This window comes from Lygodium microphyllum, chromosome 23, assembly GCF_053477565.2.
Source record: "Lygodium microphyllum isolate KBCC chromosome 23, Lygodium_microphyllum_v1.1.10, whole genome shotgun sequence".
Taxonomy (NCBI): Eukaryota; Viridiplantae; Streptophyta; class Polypodiopsida; order Schizaeales; family Lygodiaceae; genus Lygodium; species Lygodium microphyllum.
This window is the reverse complement of record NC_141157.1, coordinates 15,536,625-15,554,306: the sequence shown is the minus strand read 5'-3', so window position 1 is coordinate 15,554,306 and position 17,682 is coordinate 15,536,625. Positions and strand designations below refer to the sequence as shown.

The following is a 17,682-nucleotide window of genomic DNA, read 5'->3' as shown; positions in this document are numbered from 1 at the left end:
AGCAATCCCTTCCAGAAAGAAGATGGAGAGAGCTCATGGTGAAGAGGAAGAGCAAAAGAGCATAGAGTCAAGACATGCATGCACCCCTCAACAACAAACCTTCCATCGCCATCAACATAGAAGCCCTAAATCTGCACAACTAGCAAAAAATTCCCTTTCTCTGCAACTCTCTCCTGGACAGTGAATAACTTCTTGTCAGAACAATGCTTGGCTAAAAAGAGATTGATGAAAGCATCTTCATCACCATTTTAGTGAGCCTTTGGCTCTCTGTTCTGACGTTTCTTCATGTGTAGTATGGAATGCAGTCAACGTACTTTGATGTACCACTTGTATATGGTGTGGAATAATACACGGCCAAGGAGAGGAGGGAATGTTGGGCTGTAATTGAAAAAAAAAGCCACTCCTACAAATTTTCAGCAATAATCAAATATCATGTTCCAGTGCACTCGGTAACTGGAAACAAGGACATCCTCACAAAATGCTCACATGTGTACTTCTTGTTGAGGAACTACAGCCTGTTGAAGGGTTCTCCACAGGTCCAAGTTCTGCACTTGAATTTAAATAACAACTTTCAAATATCAACATAAAGATTTTTTAGTACTCGTGTGTTATCAGCTTATTTAATGAGAACACTCTGAGACACTTGAGAAACTGTATACGAGAATCAGCAACATTGATTATATAGCTTTCTGATATTGAGATTACATGGGGTAAAATTTTCACCCCTTTAATGATGGAAGATTAGCCATCACTTTTGATTTGGGATTTGTTTTCAACCAACATTAGTGAACTTCTAACTTGAAGTTAGCACATCATCACTTTGAATCCAACCCATTTGAAGCAGCAGATTGTAGACACAATCCACTTTCCTCACATCTACTTTGAGCAACTGATAAGCATCCGATCGCTTGATCTGACCGCTCTTCAGACTCTCTAACAAAAGCACTTCCTTCATCTTGAGATAGGTTGCAGGGAATATAGTATTTTGACAGCACAGCTGTTGCTCCTGTAAATATGGGTCACATGTTCAAGACCGCAAAGAAATCAATGTTTAAAATCTTATGTCAGTACATGAGAAAATGGAATACTGATGATCTAAAGAGAACCAGTTGACAATAAAAATAGTCATGTGATATGTAACGGATAGGAAAAGCCAAAGACAGTCACAGAAATATAAAATACTCTATTCACAACAGTAGGACTGAAAAAAATGAAGGGAGATTGAGATGTGGGGGGTGGGTGGGGTGTTTTAGCTCTTACAGTATGGGATAGCAGACTTGTTCCAGGCAGACCCGTGATATCAAAGGTACCAAGCTTTAATGGATCTTTGCAGGAGCCGCCAAGCGCACCTGATCCAACTCTTGCTTTTTGGCTCTCTGCCTGATTGCCTGAGGTGTCAACATCAGCATCATTCTTCTCTTTGCCAGAGTTTTTACTGCCACGTGGAAGGCTCTTTCCAGCTGTAGACTGTGTTGGATTCTCCTTGCCTTTCCGCAAACCTGCTTCCTCTCGTTTCTTTTTCTCCATTTTATATTGTTCAGCCTCAGCTAATGTGCGGCAACCCGCCGACCGATATTCCTAAGCATTTCCTTCCAAAAATAAGTCAATTTATTACTAGATGTTACTGGTGACTGCATTTTACTGAATAATTGAAACTTTTCTACCAGAAGTTCCAAAATAACTCACTATGGTTGTGCGAAATTGTCTTAATACAGCCAACCTAACAAGATGCATGCATAGATAGAAAGGTCACAAAAACTCATTATTCAGCTCAACACACCAAGTCCCTTTTAAATTGCCACATTGACAGCTGTCATTCTTTTTTCATGAATGCCCAAGACTCAGACTGTGGCCCCCAAGAAAGAAAGAATGGCCTAGGTTTAACTAATGGCAGATGCCAATGGGTCTATTATAGCTTCAGGTTGCATAAAACACCTTGGGAGGTACCAAATGAAAATCTGACTGAGTACTGCTAATTACCTGCAAATCCATGATGCGTTGCCTAATCTTCCGCTCCAGGCTCAACCCCTCAAGTAAAGCCTCATGCTCCTCTGTAGTATGATATCGCATAAATACCCGAGCTCGTTGGTAAAGTTCACGATCGTCTTTTGACCTTTTGCTGTCTAATTCTTGCTGCCTCTTTACATCTAGAAGGCCCCTTTCTAGAATAAAGTTCTTGCGCCGCTTTCTTTCATCCAATCTGACCAAAAAACATTCTCACAATGTTGATGTCAGTGGATCATTAGTTCAAACTTCCAAACAAGAAATCTTGAAGTCTCACTGTAAGGGCTAGCACAAGCTCAGATTGAGGGACTTCAAAGTCTCAAATTAAACTAAAATGAAAAGTTTCAAGCATCCTGAACCCTTCAAGGATATAAACCATCTGCCACCACTTGATTGTAACAATGCTGATGTCTCTTAATCTTTAGGTTAAACTTGCAAACAGAAATCTTGAAGTCTCACTGCACGGCCTAGCACAAGCTCGGATTCAGGGACTTCAAAGTCTCAAATTCAACTACAACCAGAAGTTTCACGACTCCTGAACCCTTCAAGGATGTAAACCACCTCCCATCACTTGGTTGTAACATCCCTTGTATGTCTGCAACTCTTTAGGCTTTTCAAAAAGATGACTAAACTTCATTCCCGTTTATGATACACCAGACCACTACATAAAAATGTTTTCCCATATATGCAGAGGTTATGTGCCCATTTGTAACCGTTGAGAGAAACATTCACACAAAGTTCCATTGGCATGAAGCAGAGCTCTGCTTGTAATGAAGCTATCAAGCACCCAAAAGCTCCCCCTCTTTTTAGCATGCACCTGAATATGCACTCTGCTTTCATGGGGGTCTTTTTTCCCATCAATGAAGAAAAGGAAGAAATACATTCGTTCTTAGGCCAATCAAAAACCAAGTTTTCCCAATGATGATGAATTAGCAAGCAATGCACACTGTGATGAGACTTGCCACAGGAGAGGATACTTGCTGAGAGATATCTGTACTACCACAACAAGGTCCCCTTTAAAATTTTCTATTCACTATAAATCTTACATTAACATGTAGAGTATGTTTCAGCTATGAACTCAAAGTCACGGAACATGTGCAAAGGTATTACCTTTAAAAGACTAGAAATCCAAGCAATTAGAACTTTTTTTAACTAGATAATTCATTTGATAGCTCTGTGCAACCCCATCAGCTACCTCACACAACTAACCTGGACAAATAGACGTGTAACATGCGAAGCTTAAGCTCACGGTCTGTCTCTGTGTCATTTTCTTTGAACTCCATTTCTGCCAGAGGAATCTCAGCATCATTGTCGTATTCAGTATCAAACTCGTGCCTTTTTGGATTGAAGCCACTTTGTTCCAAATAATTAGTCCCAGAATTACTATCGTCCAATAATGGTTTGGGTTTTTTCCCACCAATGCTACGATTAGTTGGTCCTCCATCTGTCGGCATTTGATAGATAAGAACACATACATGATTTCTTTGAACAAAGATTGTCTATAATGCTTCACACTATACATCCACACTTAACTAACTCGCTTAGCATTAATCACTGAATTGATGTGAGCATACTATTATCTAAAGTAGTTCCACATAAAAACATGGAAAATGTCAGCAATCATCTGAAGTGCTTGAATTACTAGGAGTACTGTGAAGCAGAACAATAAGAACTAAGGAACGTATCTAAACACCTATTTAATGTTATGTACTCTGTACTAAAGCACCTTGAATTAATTCAGAATTCACATACATCCAGATTATTTTTGTAACAAGTTCCAAATCAATGCCAAGTCAGAGCAACCAAACAAAATAAAACAAAATCAAGCACTTTTGTCATGATGATGACAATAAGACACAGACAGCACTCTACCTTCACCTCCAACTGCAGCAGACTCAGAGTTTTCCTTGTCTTGTGCACCTACAATAGGCTTTTTATCTATGCCTGCCACATTACTGGTCGCATTTAAAGATTTGCCTCCAAATGCTCTTCCATCACCCTTCTCTCCCTCTGTTCCAGAACCTGGCAAGTATCATGTTAAACAAGAGATCACAAATGGTCGGGGTTTTGGGCTGTATGAGCATGTTATATAGTGAACTAGCCATTTTTCAGAAACTACGACGTTAATCTTCTTCTTGGACCCATATTGTAGCAATTTGATTAAAAAGATTTGTTGTATCATGCACCACACTTAGCATATAATTCAATGAGTAAAAACTTGTATTTCCATATGCCAGCACATGGGAAGGATGGATAGCGGATGAACTAACAACAGCCAGAAATGCCGATGTAGAAGAAAAAGATTTGAAGAAAGGTACCAATGTATAATGATCCTTTTTGACCAACTAACATACGCCACCCCTTGCATGTGATTATAGGAGTTAAATTTTGTACTTCCATACGAATAAAAGAGAAGAATGTGAACAAACAGCAGTCATACAGCTGGAGATGTAGAAGAAAAAAGATTTGAAGGGAGCTACCAATGTATGTTAACCCTTTTCAACCCATTAGAGATGATCGTCACAAACATTTCTTTATGAGAAAATGCTCATGTCACATCAATCAAAACAACTAGTTGGATTCGAGCATGCTGCTAAATCAATCACAAGAAGTAGGCATTTGATTCAAGCGTGGTGTAGAAAACAGATGACTTGAATGTGTAGCACAGAAAATAGCCTATAGATGTGATCACATACCAACAGAGAAACCAGATGGAGATCGGGTGTCCCTCTCTTCCATTCTGTCAAGTCAAAAGGCCACTAATTTAGATATAGTGCAAATAAAGAGCATTAAGTTACTTCATGACATCAAAAAGAAATCAGTCAGTCAACCTCAAGTTCAACATGTATCATTGATATTATGTCCACAACTACACTTCACAGAATGTGGTTTTACACAAACATTGCAGTACTAATGTTTAATGTTTGACAAAACGACTCAACCCACCTACTTACTTGCACACCCCTACCTTCCGCCGCCCCCCATGCAGTTACATCCGGATGGGCACTAGTAGCATTAGTCACAATGATCATAGAGTGTCTTAGTGCAAATGCACTAAGGGCACTTCAGGATTAGGGCAGCCCAGCCCCATTTATAGGACTCAAGGCCCTATAGTGCACATTCACTATGTGATCACCACTCCTGGACTCTTGGCTTGTTGGCACTCTCCCCCACAACCTACCCCCCAACCCACTCACCCCTCCCTCCTCCCCCCAAGGAGTGAAAACCGAAAAGCGAACAGATTTCCAGCAAGGCTTCTCCACCCTTGATCACACCACTCTCTCATGCATCATCAAGGTGGGCATCGAGAGAGCAGCCTTGATGGAGGGGTACAGATCTATTTCAGGAGAAACCCTGCCACATGAAGAACGTGTTGTGTCTCCCCAAAGTGCGGAGGAAATTATCTGAGCTCCTGCAGGTGATTAGAGTTGCCCTATAGCTAACCCTAGCACCTCTTAACAACAAAGTCTCTATGAAGGTGGCATAAAATGAGAAGTGATCACCATTAAGTCAGTGTGGTACTTGGCTAGCACAAATGTAACAGGACAGGTTTTGTCAAAGATGCACGAGGCAATGTGTGAAGAGACATTGAAGTATTCATTGGCTTTGTCCAGAAGTTCGACTAGAGCATAAGTCAACCACTGCAAAGTCGAGCTCACAGCAGACCAACTGTCCTGGAGGCCAAGGACAGAGACCCAATTGGTCCAAAGAGGGACCTAAATGATTCTTCATGGACAGCACCAAGTCTGGGTTGTATCAACTGGGGCTTTTTGCTGCTGTCCATCAGCCAAGGGTGCCCGTTGCTTGAGGCTGGGATGCAAGTAATGATATTCATCATTGAGGTTGGGCCATTGGAAGCAGGTGTTTGATGGCTTTCTCCAGCTGACAGGTCCTTAACCTCGTGGTGTCCCACTTAGAGATTTGCCCAAATTATCAGCAGCCTCACAAGTGCCATATAGGGAAGGCTTGCTGCCAAATGGTGAACACCATCCTCTCCACTGACATAAGGCACTTCCAGAAGGCACACTTGAAAAGGCTCTATATGTCAGTGTGCATGCAAAACTTGAACACGATGAGAGAGAAAGAAGACAAAGCAAAGAAGAACACAACCTGAAGCGAATGCTGAAAATGATGACTGCATACAAGGAGTGGAGACCCTGCACAAGTGTAGCAATGACCAGACTGAGGGAGCAGGACTGGGCAGCAGAGGGAAGAGATGTGCTGACAACAGCAGACGAAGAAAGCTAACAATAAACCAAGTGAATGAGAGAATGAATACCCAGCTGCCTAGATAGGCAATGGCCAGCAAAACCAGCCAACCTAATCTACAGGTCTGACACATGCAACCTGATGAAAATGGACCTGTGATGCTGGGAAAAATGGTCACTGCAGGAAAAATCGGGGAAGCATGATGCTGGGCCTGGAGTGACAGACTGGACAAAAATGACTCAGACAGAGAGTGCCAAGACTCCAAATGTCCCCATCTCACCCAGAGTGGAATCACAACCAGGAGATCACACAAAGGAATGAACGAATAAAAATCATAACTGCTAACACTATAATGCCATGCTCTGCCCAAATGTTTGCTCCTCATCCTCTTGTATCAATGGAAGAGACACACACAAACCTCAGAGATGAAGAAGGCTAGCCAACACCACTCTCTCAGGTCCCAATCCAAAGGGCAATCTAGCTCATCCAAGGCTCGATCCTCTTACATCCAAGCTGCCACTCATGGAAACTCCTACTGTTTGATAACAGGGTCCAGCTGCTAGGCTGACACCCTTATCCTCCTTCAAGATAGTTCTAAGAAGCGTATCACCCCACCCACCCTAGATAATAGGTTGTTTGCCAATCTGTGCACACATGCATGTGGATTCTCTGTTTGGTTTTTTTTCTTTTTTTAATAAAGCAGAGAGAAGAAAAAGGCTGCTTGTGGCTGCCATTGGTCGTATTGAAACGACTTGGTGGTTAATTTCTATGGAAGCCTGTGCAATGTGCATGTCATTTATCATGTTGAAACCACTTGGTGGTTAGTTTCTATGAATGCCTGTGCAATGTGCTTGTCAAAGAAAAGCCTGCACTCGATGAAACAAAGCCTCACTTGGCTTGTGGTGGCTTGTGTCATAAGGGTTTTATCTACAGTCCTTAACAAATACATAAACAAAGAATTAAAAGTTTAAAGTGCTTCTTCAAACATTCTAATAAGCACTGCCATGTGCAAAAAGGAGGTATGTGGATGTGTGTGTGAGACAGCAAGAGAAGCAAAGAGTCCATACTTTACTCTAGCAGGTGAGACTGAAGGCTCTTGTTTTGGCAGCTTCAACACTGTTCCTTCCCCAATCAGACCTACACGTCCATAAAACAAGTTCACATTTCAAAAAAGGCAATACTTTATAATAGTTAAAGCACACTCAAAAGCAGCTACAAATAAGGCCTCCCCCTCAAGTACAGATCATCCCCTGTTAAGAAACACTTCTACACCATGTCTTTGTCCTCCCTCCCCCTCTTTCCCTCCTAAATTTACAATGAAATGAAATGATAATTTTTTAACACCATAAATGCATTACAGTTTAGTGTGGTGTATACACTAAGTTTTGTTGTACATGTAAAACTCTAGTAAGAGCAGTGAATCACAAAACCTAACCTGCAAATTATGTTATGACACCAAGTATGATATGATGTAAGAGATCATAGATGCCATGCACTATGTATGCATAGGTAAAATGCAGGATAGCTCTTGCCTGTTCTCTTGGCTAGTATTTGGAGGGGTGTGAGCTTTAACAAGATGTGTTGTTAGAGAGTTGGCTATGCCAACCATGTGAAAAAGTAAGAAAGTTGACTGGAAGGATGCCGGAATAAGATTTCCATGAAGCCATAATAGAAAATACAAATTCTTGATTATGGGTTTTATTTACTATTGTGTGTAATTGCAGGACTTTAATGAGATTTACTTTCTATCTATAGGCCTTGAAGCTAGCCTCTCTAAGGAAAAACTTGTTTCGTGTAATACATACATTTAGCATGTTTGAGACCTGCAAGTGGCAAATGTTTATTAAGACTTTTGTAGGTATGATAGAATACCCTAGCCCTGAGGAATAAGGTCAAGTGTAACATTGCTCCATTTACTTAAACAGTATCACTTAAGCAGAATTTGCGCCAGAGAGAGTTACAAGCACAGTATTTTGAGAACCTCCTAGTGACATCAATGCATCTGCCATGTGGCAATTAAAAGAGAGGTGGTGGAGATTACAACCACTATGCATATGCACATGGTGGTGAACTGGAGGAACAAATTTGCATGTAGGCACAGCTTATATATATGTCATTACCAAATTGGGTGACCAAGTAACTTGATCCCTAAAACTGAGCTGATTATCTATAAACCTAAGTATATGACTTCACTAAATTATGAACCTTAATTCTAAAAAATGTTTTATGCAATAAACTCAATTAAAACCAGGGGGTGAATAAAATTGGAAACCCCAGCTCGTTTTTGCTCATCCTTGGACATCCAAATACTTCTTCTGTCATTGAAGGTCTGCCAAAAAAAACTAGGGTGGTGTTGCTTGTCACAGTTAGCTTCAAAAGTCATGCAATTTCCTATGGGAGTCTGATGCCAAGCTTGGAGCTTAATTGCTCTTCTTATCTTGTTTTAACTAATAAACCTACGAAAAAGTCATATACTGATTAGTTGCTGTTGGTGCAGGCTCTCTAGGCCATTTTGTCATTGCTTCTGTTATTATAATGTATATGGATACTGTGAATATCATACATATGGAATGGCAGAGATGATCACAATTAACTGATTTAATAATAAAATCAGTGATAAGTGTGCTACATCTTGTGACCAGGGTCATGGGTCATGAGTCTACTAAAGGCCTCGAGTATATGCATGATTAGCACTCACACTTGTTCGCTAACTATACATAAGTATATGAGGAAGTGTGTGGGATACCACTAGTCCAAACCTGACATGTGGTAGACATAACCCCCTCATTGTCAAGGGGTGGTAACTATTTCCTACTTTGCAAGGCAAGCCCTTCTCGTCCAATTTTATAAAAGCCCTTGGCAATATGCCTAATTCTCGTGTAACACTTGTTTTCTTCTCACAGCTTGTGTCTCCTCTTTGGCAGCTGAAAAAGTTTCCCGTTACTGGTGCATTTTACACATACCTCTATCCATGGGTCTTACAGCACTACTGTGGGTACAATGACCAGCCTTCTATCACTCCCACTTCTCACATGTGGAGGCCAACTCCATGGCCCGCTCCAAGAAAGCTGGCCGAAATAGCCAAACTTGAAACATTAGTAACAAGAGAGAAAGGAAAGATTCGTAGATTTTTTATGAAGCAAGTGAAAAAAAGCATCTGCATCCTCCTTTTGCCTGTGACACAAGGATTTCCACCTCCCCTTTGCTGTAAATTGCAGTTTGCAGAAGCAAAATGTTAGAGAATGGCAAGGGTGCTATCCATCTCCTTGACCCTACTACAAGAAAGCCTCCCGTCCTATTTGTTACACTTCCAGATGGTAGGTTTCTTGCAATTACTGTTTGTTCCTCCTTGATAGCGAGACTTGGAGCCCACTGAACAAGTAGGGTTGCCTACCTTTATTGGTACTGAGTAAGAGAGACCACCTTCCCGAAAGACTAAGGCAACTGTGGGATGGAATTCCTAGATGTTTGATGCTGCCCCAAGGAACACACTAGCCAGGGAAAATGTGGTGAGAGAGAGCAGAAAAGATGGGTGAATATGTTAAGCAACAGGCAAGCTTTCCCATTCACAGTTGAACAATCTCCAGGCACACTAGAAAACTGCCTGACATTTCCTAGGGCTCTCTCACTGCTAGACACCCTTAAACCACTGCCCAAGGGCATAAAAACTTTGTCCCATTGCCATCAATCGCTCCAAGCAATCTAGCCGTTGCTATCACACATCTCCCAATGTCAGCATCAATCTTGAAGAGGTCATGGGCTTTGTGGAAGATTGGGCTCTTAATGGAAAACTCCCGCCCCCATGCATGTCCCTCTTGCACTGCAAGCACTTCATACAAGGTGGTGGTTACATCCTTGGACATCTAGATGGGCGCTAGTAGAATTGTTCACACTTTTCACACTAAATCACTTCATAACCACTGCAAGACACCCTTAAACCACTGCCCAAGGGCATAAAAACTTTGTCCCATTGCCATCAATCGCTCCAAGCAATCTAGCCGTTGCTATCACACCTCTCCCAATGTCAGCATCAATCTTGAAGAGGTCATGGGCTTTGTGGAAGCTTGGGCTCTTAATGGAAAACTGCCGCCCCCATGCATGTCCCTCTTGCACTGCAAGCACTTCATACAAGGTGGTGGTTACATCCTTGGACATCTAGATGGGCGCCAGTAGAATTGTTCACACTTTTCACACTAAATCACTTCATAACCACTGCTAGACACCCTTAAACCACTGCCCAAGGGTGTAAAAACTTTGTCCCATTGCCATCAATCGCTCCAAGCAATCTAGCCGTTCCTATCACACGTCTCCCAATGTCAACATCAATCGTGAAGAGGTCATGGGCTTTGTGGAAGAGTGGGCTCTTAATGGAAAACTGCTGCCCCCATGCATGTCCCTCTTGCACTGCAAGCACTTCATACAAGGTGGTGGTTACATCCTCGGACATCTAGATGGGCCCTAGTAGAATTGTTCACACTTTTCACACTAAACCACTTCATAACCACTGTGACCAATGCTACTAGCGTCAATTCAAATGTCCAAGGATGTAACAGTGATTACGATGAGAAATCCTTCAGCCCTCAAGAGTCATACTATTGTTTCTACACAGAGGCAAACCAAGGTTATTTGAATCTATCTCTTCTCTCGTCAACACATTTTCCCCATCAAGATTGCATGATGAAGCCAAGTACCCCAAGTTGAGGACATGATGAACCCCCCCTCATAACTATGCCACTGCTGAATATCACATCATCTTCGTTATCTTCTCCCTCTGCTGTCAGTCATCCAGCCCCTTTGTGTTTCTCTCTCCTCTCTTTCTGATTTGTCCCTCTGCTCCCTCAAGAGACGTCGGCTCAAGAGACACCGGCTGTTGGACAGCCCTTCACTCCTTGAGAATCCATTGTATCATACCTCACACACTCCGCTTCTTCATTGAGTTCATATATTTTTTCAATTCCCATGCCATCTCTGAGTTCAGTTGTTAGTCATGTAGTTGTTCATACACAAACTGAGCCCTTCACTCCTCAAGCATCCATTGTATCACACCTCACACATTCTGCTTCCTCATTGAGTTCATTTATTTTTTAAATCTCATTCCATCTCTGAGTTCATACATGAACTTGGGAATACCTATAGGCCTCACACCATGATCCCAAACACTGCTCCTACTACGACCACATATTCATTCTGCCATGCTATTTTCTTAGCAGCCAGATTGACATGTCTTTGCTCCACCCCCACCCTATTTAATGCAAACAAACCAAATCAAATGACAAAGATTTAATAGAAACAAAATCACAGACCACCTTTTTTCCCCTCAGGATGTGTCTTTGCCATGGCTAAAAGCTCTGCTCTTGATTTTCCATGTGCACGTACCATGTCCTAAGATCAAAGACCCAGAAAATAGATGAGACAATCTTGAATATGTACATGTTGCACCCATGTAGTGACGAATGAAACTTGGTAAGTATGATACTCATCCAAGATACCGGAAGTGGTGAGTATGGAGAATTCATGTAGGATGTCATGTAGTGATCATAGCAGTGAGCTTTTGTTTTTGTTGCCACATGTTCTGCAACCTCTGCCCAGTTACCTAAACCATACATCTCTACTCCCTGCACATCAACAAAGTTTAGCAACACCACTTCCAAATACATCTTAACACACATTTATTCCCAAAGCAATCTTGATGCAAATGTAACCACCTCAAGCAATAGTATTTCCTCATCTGCATTCCAATCTGGGTGGATAAGGGGGAAGCATAAGTTGTCCTGTCAACATTTCAAAGATGGCAATGCAAAAGATGTAAATTTTCCAATTTTGTTGGTTATGTGTTTGAAAAATGCACAATGAAGCAATTGAGAAGTTATGTTTGTCATCAGAACAAATAATTGCTTCCAAAACAAGACAAATAAAAAGTTCAACCAACATAAAAATGCAATCATAGGCACACACAAAAGAGTTTGGGGCCAAGCAATCACACACATCACACATGCTATCCTTGGGTAAGAGCCTTGCTACATTAAGGAAGGCTGTACCATCTATGGTCCAACCTAGCAAAGGATAGAAGCAAACTAGAAAAGACGAGACATCCAAACTAGAAAGGAAGAAGGTGCCCCAAGACATGGTGCCTAGTACCAGTCGGTATCATTTGCAAATCAAGAGTAATTGTAATGGATAGACCCAATAAGATGACAATCACTATCCAAGAGAAAACCTGTGCATGGACTTGAAAATCTCCTATTTACTAATAGAAATGTTAACCCACTTCAATGTTTGATATTTGGTAGAAGTTGTCCATTCTATTAACTAGCAATTGCTCAAGATACATACTAACCCCTCTTTTTAACAATTATTTGACTTGAAGATACACTTTGATACAAAGTGTTGCGAGATTGAGTTGGGGTAAAAAAAAGATTAGGTTCTACCCATGAGTAGGTCACACGATACCTTTGCTTCCAAAACAAGCGACTACTACTTCAAATAACTAGAACAACAATTAACCCTTATTACTATTAATTCTGGGTGAGATTTTTGAGTTGGAACTTGGAACAACCCTCACAAATGGTTAATACTGATTGGTCTAATATCCATTGAATCAAGGATCAAGCGTCATCATTACCTGGGATCAGTATGTCCATGAGATACGGATCACGATCCATATCAACGACGCAAATTGTGAGAATACCTAGAATGGTACATTCCTAAAGGGCAATTGATTGCTCGTGTTGATCAGTGATTATCATGCTATTAGGCAAGTCTAACATATATTGAATGCCACTTAGATACTTGTCTAACCAAACCAATTCTCTCTTTGAGATCAAGGCCTATTTCTTCGGGAGTCCAAACTCTCCTGTATCTTCGCTATCTTGCAGATCTCTAAATCTATGAAGATGCATTTCTGTATTGGACCAATTCAGTTTTGTACCGCTGAGCCATTTTTTGCTCATGAAGTGATGTCAAGATATCTTGCATCCAATGTTACTAGATCAGCCACTTGACATTTAGTACCTACCATCGGAAACTCTTTCCCCTCCATTGTTGCATCACAAAGAAAGTCACAAGCTTGAGATATGAGACTAGCTGCCTGAATTAGATTAATAATATGAATAACTTTGCATTCTGTAAAAATGTGGGGTGACATGTTGGGGATCCACCTATGAGTCTAGTGACCAAAATGAACTTCCGCACCTATCATCCCTTCCAAATCAATATTCCAATTTTTTCGTTGCATCTTTTCCTTGGGTATGAAGAACTTCGGATTGGTTTCATTCTAACAAGAGTTCTAAAACTGTTGCAATCTACTGATCAATATTGTTAATTGAAATAATCAACAAATCTATTCTCGTTTTAATTGCCAATAAGAATAGATGAAATTAATTCATCGGATCTTAAAACAAAAAAAAGAATGCTTTAATTCTTTGTAAATCCTAATGTTATGCTGAAAACCTGGTTCCTCTAGAAAAGCAGGGATAATCTGTTTATCAGCTTCATTTTCAAAAGTATTTAAATTTGTTCTATTGGAATATAGTGCTTTTTGTTTATTGACAACCATTCAACCAAGAATCTCTTGAGTACTTTTCCAATGGGAACAGCATCACCAAGAATAACTTGAACCAACCTTCAAAAATAATCCGAAGGGCAATGATCAATAACTTGCACAAACATGAAATAGATTAGCAAATAAACAAAAGACTCGCTAAACAAGAGAGCTAAAACGCTCTTGCATGGTAGACAACACACAATAGGCCCCAAAGGTTGGCACCCCTTTTGGTATTTCTTTATCATTATTCAAAGCTTGCACAAATCATAAGTAACTTGCCATCCGGAACTAGCACTCTCTTGATTCTAGTAATTCCCATGTGCCTTGCTCTTGAATTAGCCCAAACTTATCTCCAACTAGTGTCCTCAATTGCTCTCACCAACCTCGACCAAATGCGTAACAAATCTACCCATTCATACTCTAACAAGTGTAAGCATTTGAATACATGCTACCCTCAATCCAATTGACTCTCAAAAGTAACATTAGAGGTAAAAATCTAGCCCCACATTGCCCACTGCAAACAATGTGTGATATATGCAAATTTTCATTCCAAACCGATCCGATATGCTTTACGAAGCCTCAGCCTTGTTCATGCATCAATCCCAGTGCTTCGCTCTTATCTTTGCACACCCAATTTACTATCAAACTGAGTAAATTCAGACTTGCACTTCGGATCTGCATAACTGCCATAGCAAACCAACATCAATTCATGTCCAAAAACAAAGGGCAATTGCTCTTATCCCTACCGAGAGAGTTCAGTGGAAACCCTCAAACAGGGAGCGGTTCAAGAGAGTTCAGTGGAAACCTTTACTTTGGGGCGCCCTTCCACATCTATAAATACACAGGCTGCCCCCATTCAGCCATTATTCCGTCTGTGCAGGTTTCTCACTACACGTGCAGATTTCAGCCATCAGCCTCCTCCCACGTGGCTGTCCAGCCCTCAAGACTGATGCCACTCCATCCGTGTTTGCTCTTGCTGCTAGCGCCTTCATCCATGCTAGCATCAGCTGCTGGTGACATCATCATCTGCTGCGATTTAATCATCCAGTCATCACCAGTCACATCAGACACTGTTTCAGCCTGCTGTTTACAGCAGATTGTGCATAGTTTCCAACCTCCGATCGGCGGTACACTGCTGCGTTTTGGTGACCAACCTGCTGCCATTCGCTATTCAGCACTCCTGCACTTCGACTGGTGGTCACAGACTTGGGATCCATCTCCGGTGGACGTCACACTCCGACATTGCTCTGCCCTTGAGCACATTGTACACTCTTACATTCATTTACAGCATTCATTCACTTCAGAGTTGTGTTTTCTCTCTCCCTTCTTCTGTTTGTGTTTGAGTTTTGAGTTTTGCATTTAGGGTTTGAGTTTTGCCCTCTGTGTCTGTGTCTGTGTCTGTCTCTTTGTGTTTTTGTCGTGGTCATACACTCTGTGTGTCCTTAGTGCAAACCCTAGCAGTTTTCTTCACATGGTATCACAGCCGGTGCTCTTGTAAAGAGTATCCTGTGGATATTGTGGAGAGCTAGTCTTTGTGCGAGGCACACAATACGACTCGTAACCGAATCACAATGTCCCAAACGCCTTCTCCAGTTCCTATGATGTCTCAACAGGCTTCTCCATCATTGGAGACCCTGAGACGGCATTATGGACTCGATGAGAAGGACGACACTCCACCTTCACTAGATTTCACTAACATGACAGAGGACTTTGAGGAGTACTATCGCAACAAGTAAGGTGATGTTTTCACCCCTCCTACCAGTTTTGCTACCACATTCGGACGGGTTGGTGAGGCTCGCCACATCTCTGATCATGGAGGATATACGGCATTCGAAACGTCCGGCGATCCATCTTCATCATCTCAGCCAGGTCCAATGTCAGTTTTGTACAATTCTTTTGTGTTGTATGAATCAAAACCCTCACCTATTTCTTCTTTTGAGGTACAAGATCCGGATGGCTTTGCATATGTGAACTTCAATAGAAGGGGCTCAGGAAGCAGACGGAATTCAGGTACATCTACAGCTTTTGTTTCATTTGAGCATATCACACACACTTCTCACTTCCCTCCCATCTCACCCTCTTCTAGATCACACCTCGATCACCTCTCATCATCTTTCTAAAACCTTGGATTATACTCCACATCTGCATCACACACCCTAGGGGTTGGATCTTCCATCTCCGCTCCTAGCACCTTTTCCTTCTCCATCCCATTCTCTACCTCTTTGCACCATGGTACTTCGTTAGGGGGAATGCCACCCTTTAACACAGTGCCTCTCACCTTTCAGCAAATGAGCACACCCATAACTCATGGGTCGACTGTGATGGGCATCCCCCTCGCTATCCCCAGCTTCACATCTCACATGCCCACTCATACGCAGGGGTTTCCATCCTCAGCTTATGGTGCGTCTTTACACTCTCCTTGGGTTACACCTACGCAAGGATTCCATCTGCTTCCTGTGTCCCCATCCCACCTCCTTGGGTTTCTCATGTGGCTACCATGCCCATGCCTAATCAGGCCATCTCTACCTATGGATCCACCTTGCACACTACTCGCATGCCTGGTGGATACTCTGGGGCCCATTCCCAAGTGTACTCTACTCCCCCATCCTACCCACACTATACTTTTACACACTATCCATATCCGAGCACTACCACTCCTATTGCAACGGCCAAGAATGCCTTCACGGATAAGACCCTTTTAACAGGTCAAATTTCACCACTTGGTCTAATTTCATGCAACGAGTGCTTGAGTCTTGGGGTCTTTGGGACCTCGTCGTTGGTCTAGAGCCTATGCCGGACCCTCAACTAGCTCACCTTGACTACATCGGTCAATGGAGAGCCCGCAATGCCACAGCCAATGTTGAGCTGATGCAGGGGTTGCTTCCTCAGTTTCACTCTCAGTTGCAACACTTCCCGCTCACATCAGAGCATTGGAGTCACCTTCTCGACCACTATGCGGCTCGTGATCATACTCGGCGTATCAATCTCTACTTTGAGCTTTAAGAGTTCTCTATTAAGGAAGGGGATGATCTAAAAATCAAGCTAGCTGAATATAGGCGGTTACTTGCCGAGTTCGCCACTACTAGCTCTCCAAAGTCAAATGACGATCGGGTTACATTCTTCCTGAATAAGGTGCCCGAAAAATACTTTCATTTCATTCAACACATCATCTCCCAACCTCGATTGCCAACCTTCTACGAGTTTGAGTGCTAGTTCTTGCGTTACGCAAGGCTGCATGATCAAGTCCACAAGAAATCCTCATCACAGCCTTATTCTGAGCAGAGGGGGTTGGTTGTGTCACAGGGACGTGAAATTTTGAGATGCTTTAATCTTGCTAGTAACATTTGATTAAGTTATTAATCAAATGTGCAAGGTTGTTTAGCACATGTGATGCACATGGCAATAATTTCATGGGAACGGGCCAAGGACCCCGAGGATGCAATGGGTGTTAAAGGTAAAAGTTGTGTTAAGTTATGCTAACTAGGTTTTGGTGGTCAGTCGCTGCCAAGTTGGACCCTAGGACAATTGTTTGGCCATTAAGTGTCAGTGGTGACACTAGGGACTAGCATTAATTAATTAAGTAATACTAGTCTAAGGGTCAACAGAGGTTGGGAACCACTCCAAGTTGTAAATGACCTAGCCAATTTCATCACAGATGGGCGTGTTTAATTTTGGGCGGGGTTAAAAGGACTGAAATTAATTTTCAGAATTAATTAATTCTGAAAAATTAATTTAATGGCTGAAAATGCATTAGGAAGGGTGCCACTTGGCAAAACTTCCCCATGCAACTAGGGAGAAGGCTGTTGGAGGGTGGTGGAAGCTGAATTGCAGCCATTTTGAGCTTGGTGGAGGGAGAGGAGGTGATCAAATTTGGCTCTGAGAGGCGACGACGACTGATCGCGCGCCGCAACAGGACAGGGAGCAGC

The 17,682-nt window shown here is 42.0% G+C and overlaps 1 protein-coding gene across 2 annotated transcripts in view; it reads right to left on the bottom strand.

Moving 5' to 3' along the window:
- Nucleotides 1-662: 662 nt before the first annotated feature.
- The window catches only part of LOC148015915 (transcriptional adapter ADA2-like), a 45,860-nt gene continuing 28,840 nt past the window's right edge, over nt 663-17,682 (bottom strand). Inside the window, exons 4-13 of one of the 2 annotated variants that reach the window (XM_087664040.1) lie at nt 11,919-11,984; nt 11,703-11,828; nt 11,520-11,595; nt 7,281-7,350; nt 4,701-4,744; nt 3,877-4,026; nt 3,214-3,448; nt 1,981-2,200; nt 1,261-1,578; nt 663-1,006 (exon numbers count right to left, since the gene is read on the bottom strand). In XM_087664040.1, the coding sequence (XP_087520166.1) occupies nt 794-1,006; nt 1,261-1,578; nt 1,981-2,200; nt 3,214-3,448; nt 3,877-4,026; nt 4,701-4,744; nt 7,281-7,350; nt 11,520-11,595; nt 11,703-11,828; nt 11,919-11,984 (1,518 nt within the window). In that variant the 3' untranslated portion in view covers nt 663-793. Of the gene's footprint in view, nt 1,007-1,260; nt 1,590-1,980; nt 2,201-3,213; nt 3,449-3,876; nt 4,027-4,700; nt 4,745-7,280; nt 7,351-11,519; nt 11,596-11,702; nt 11,829-11,918; nt 11,985-17,682 lie in introns of those variants that run through there. The other variant, XM_087664041.1, reaches the window with a different exon arrangement.